This window comes from Pantherophis guttatus, chromosome 4, assembly GCF_059756535.1.
Source record: "Pantherophis guttatus breed Tessera chromosome 4, ASM5975653v1, whole genome shotgun sequence".
In the NCBI taxonomy this organism is placed as follows: domain Eukaryota; kingdom Metazoa; phylum Chordata; class Lepidosauria; order Squamata; family Colubridae; genus Pantherophis; species Pantherophis guttatus.
In genome coordinates, this window is record NC_142066.1 from 37,463,478 (window position 1) to 37,465,119 (window position 1,642).

The 1,642-nt window shown below is 39.7% G+C and overlaps 1 protein-coding gene across 1 annotated transcript; it reads right to left on the reverse strand.

The window, feature by feature from the left end:
* Nucleotides 1-691: 691 nt before the first annotated feature.
* On the reverse strand, nucleotides 692-1,642 carry LOC117668759 (olfactory receptor 4D1-like). Its single transcript, XM_034422821.1, has one exon. The coding sequence runs from the start codon at nucleotides 1,640-1,642 to the stop codon at nucleotides 692-694; it is 951 nt and encodes a 316-aa protein (XP_034278712.1).

Consider the following 1,642-nt stretch of genomic DNA (forward strand, 5'->3'; position numbering starts at 1 on the left):
TTCTGGCATAAATTTTGCATTTGTTACGTATGGTTGGGGTGGGTTTCAGCAGGTTCTGATCAGTTCTGGAGAACCGGTAGCAGAAATTTTAAGTAGTTTGGAGAACCTGTAGTAAAAATTCTGACTGGCCCTGCCCCCATCTATTCTCTGCCTCCCAAGTCCCAGCTGATTGGGAGGAAAGGGGATTTTGCAGTAACCTTCCCCTGGATTAGGGAGGGAATGGAGGTTTTACAGTATCCTTCCCCTGCCATGCCCACCAAACCACACCCACCAAGCCATGCCACGCCCACCAAGTCATGCCCACAGAACCGGTAGTAAAAATTTTTTAAACCCACCACTGGAGTAAACCATACGTAACAAATGCAAAATTTATGCCAGAATGGTGACTAATAACTAATAAACACACACACATAAAAACACATACACTTTATCAATAAAATTTGAAAATAAAGAGAAAATAAAGAGCAACAATGTCTTACAGGGAAAAGAAACACAGAACCATTAACATTTAACATTAACTGCCAATATATTTTGAAGAAAACCACAGGTGTGTTCTGAGTTGTTAAACTTGCCTAAAAGTTAGTCATTTTTTCACTGAGCTCAGCAAGTTTTCAGATTTTCACATTTTATGATTTCAAGAGGGGTGCTACATAGTGGGAGGCTCAACTTTAAGTTATTCCGCATGTTAACCTCAAGTAGAATGTGGTCCTTCTGTTTTTTCAGACAGATATAATTTTCTCATGAACTTCTTAATGGTGACTTTAATCTCTTTATTCCGAAGAGTGAAGATCATGGAATTCAGCATTGGGGTCAAAAGAGTGTAGAGGACTGAAACAACCTTGTCTGCTGGAAATACCTTGAAAGGGCGATCATAAATAAACATCCCTGGAACAAAATTCAAACTTATAACTATGATCTGGGAAGCACAGGTGGAAAGGGCCTTGTGTTTGCCTTCTGTTATATGCCTCCTAATCTTTACTAAAATGGCCGTATACGACATAAGCAAAGTGAGGAAAATTAATGTGAGGAGAAGTCCACTATTACAGACCATCAGAAGCTCAGTTGTGTATGTATCAGCACATGCCAGCTTGATGAGTTGAGGAATGTCACAGTAGAAATTGTCCAAAATGTTGGATTTGCAGAAAGGGAGCTGAAGGAGAATTCCAACCTGGACAATGGAGTGAGCAAAGCCACCTAACCATGCTCCTGCTACCAATCCTATGCAAATTTCTTTCTTCATGATAATTAAATATTGCAGAGGCTTGTAAATAGCAATATATCTGTCAACAGCCATTGCAATTAGTAAGAAGACCACTGTCCCCCCTGTTAAATGAATGAAAAAAATCTGTGCAATGCACCAATTGTAAGAAATGGTGTGAGTATGAGAGAAGAGATCCCACAGCATTTTGAGTGATGTGACAGAAGATTCACTAATGTCTACAACAGCCAAGTTAGCAAGCAGGAAATACATGGGTGTATGCAGAACAGGTGTGAGGAACACGGTGATTATAATGGTGAGATTTCCAAGCAAAGTTGTGGTATAAATAGCAAGGAAAAGGAGGAAGAGAAGTGACTGCACTTTATGATTTTGGGAGAAGCCTAGCAAAATAAAATCTACTACAGTTGTCAGGTTGTTCTCCAT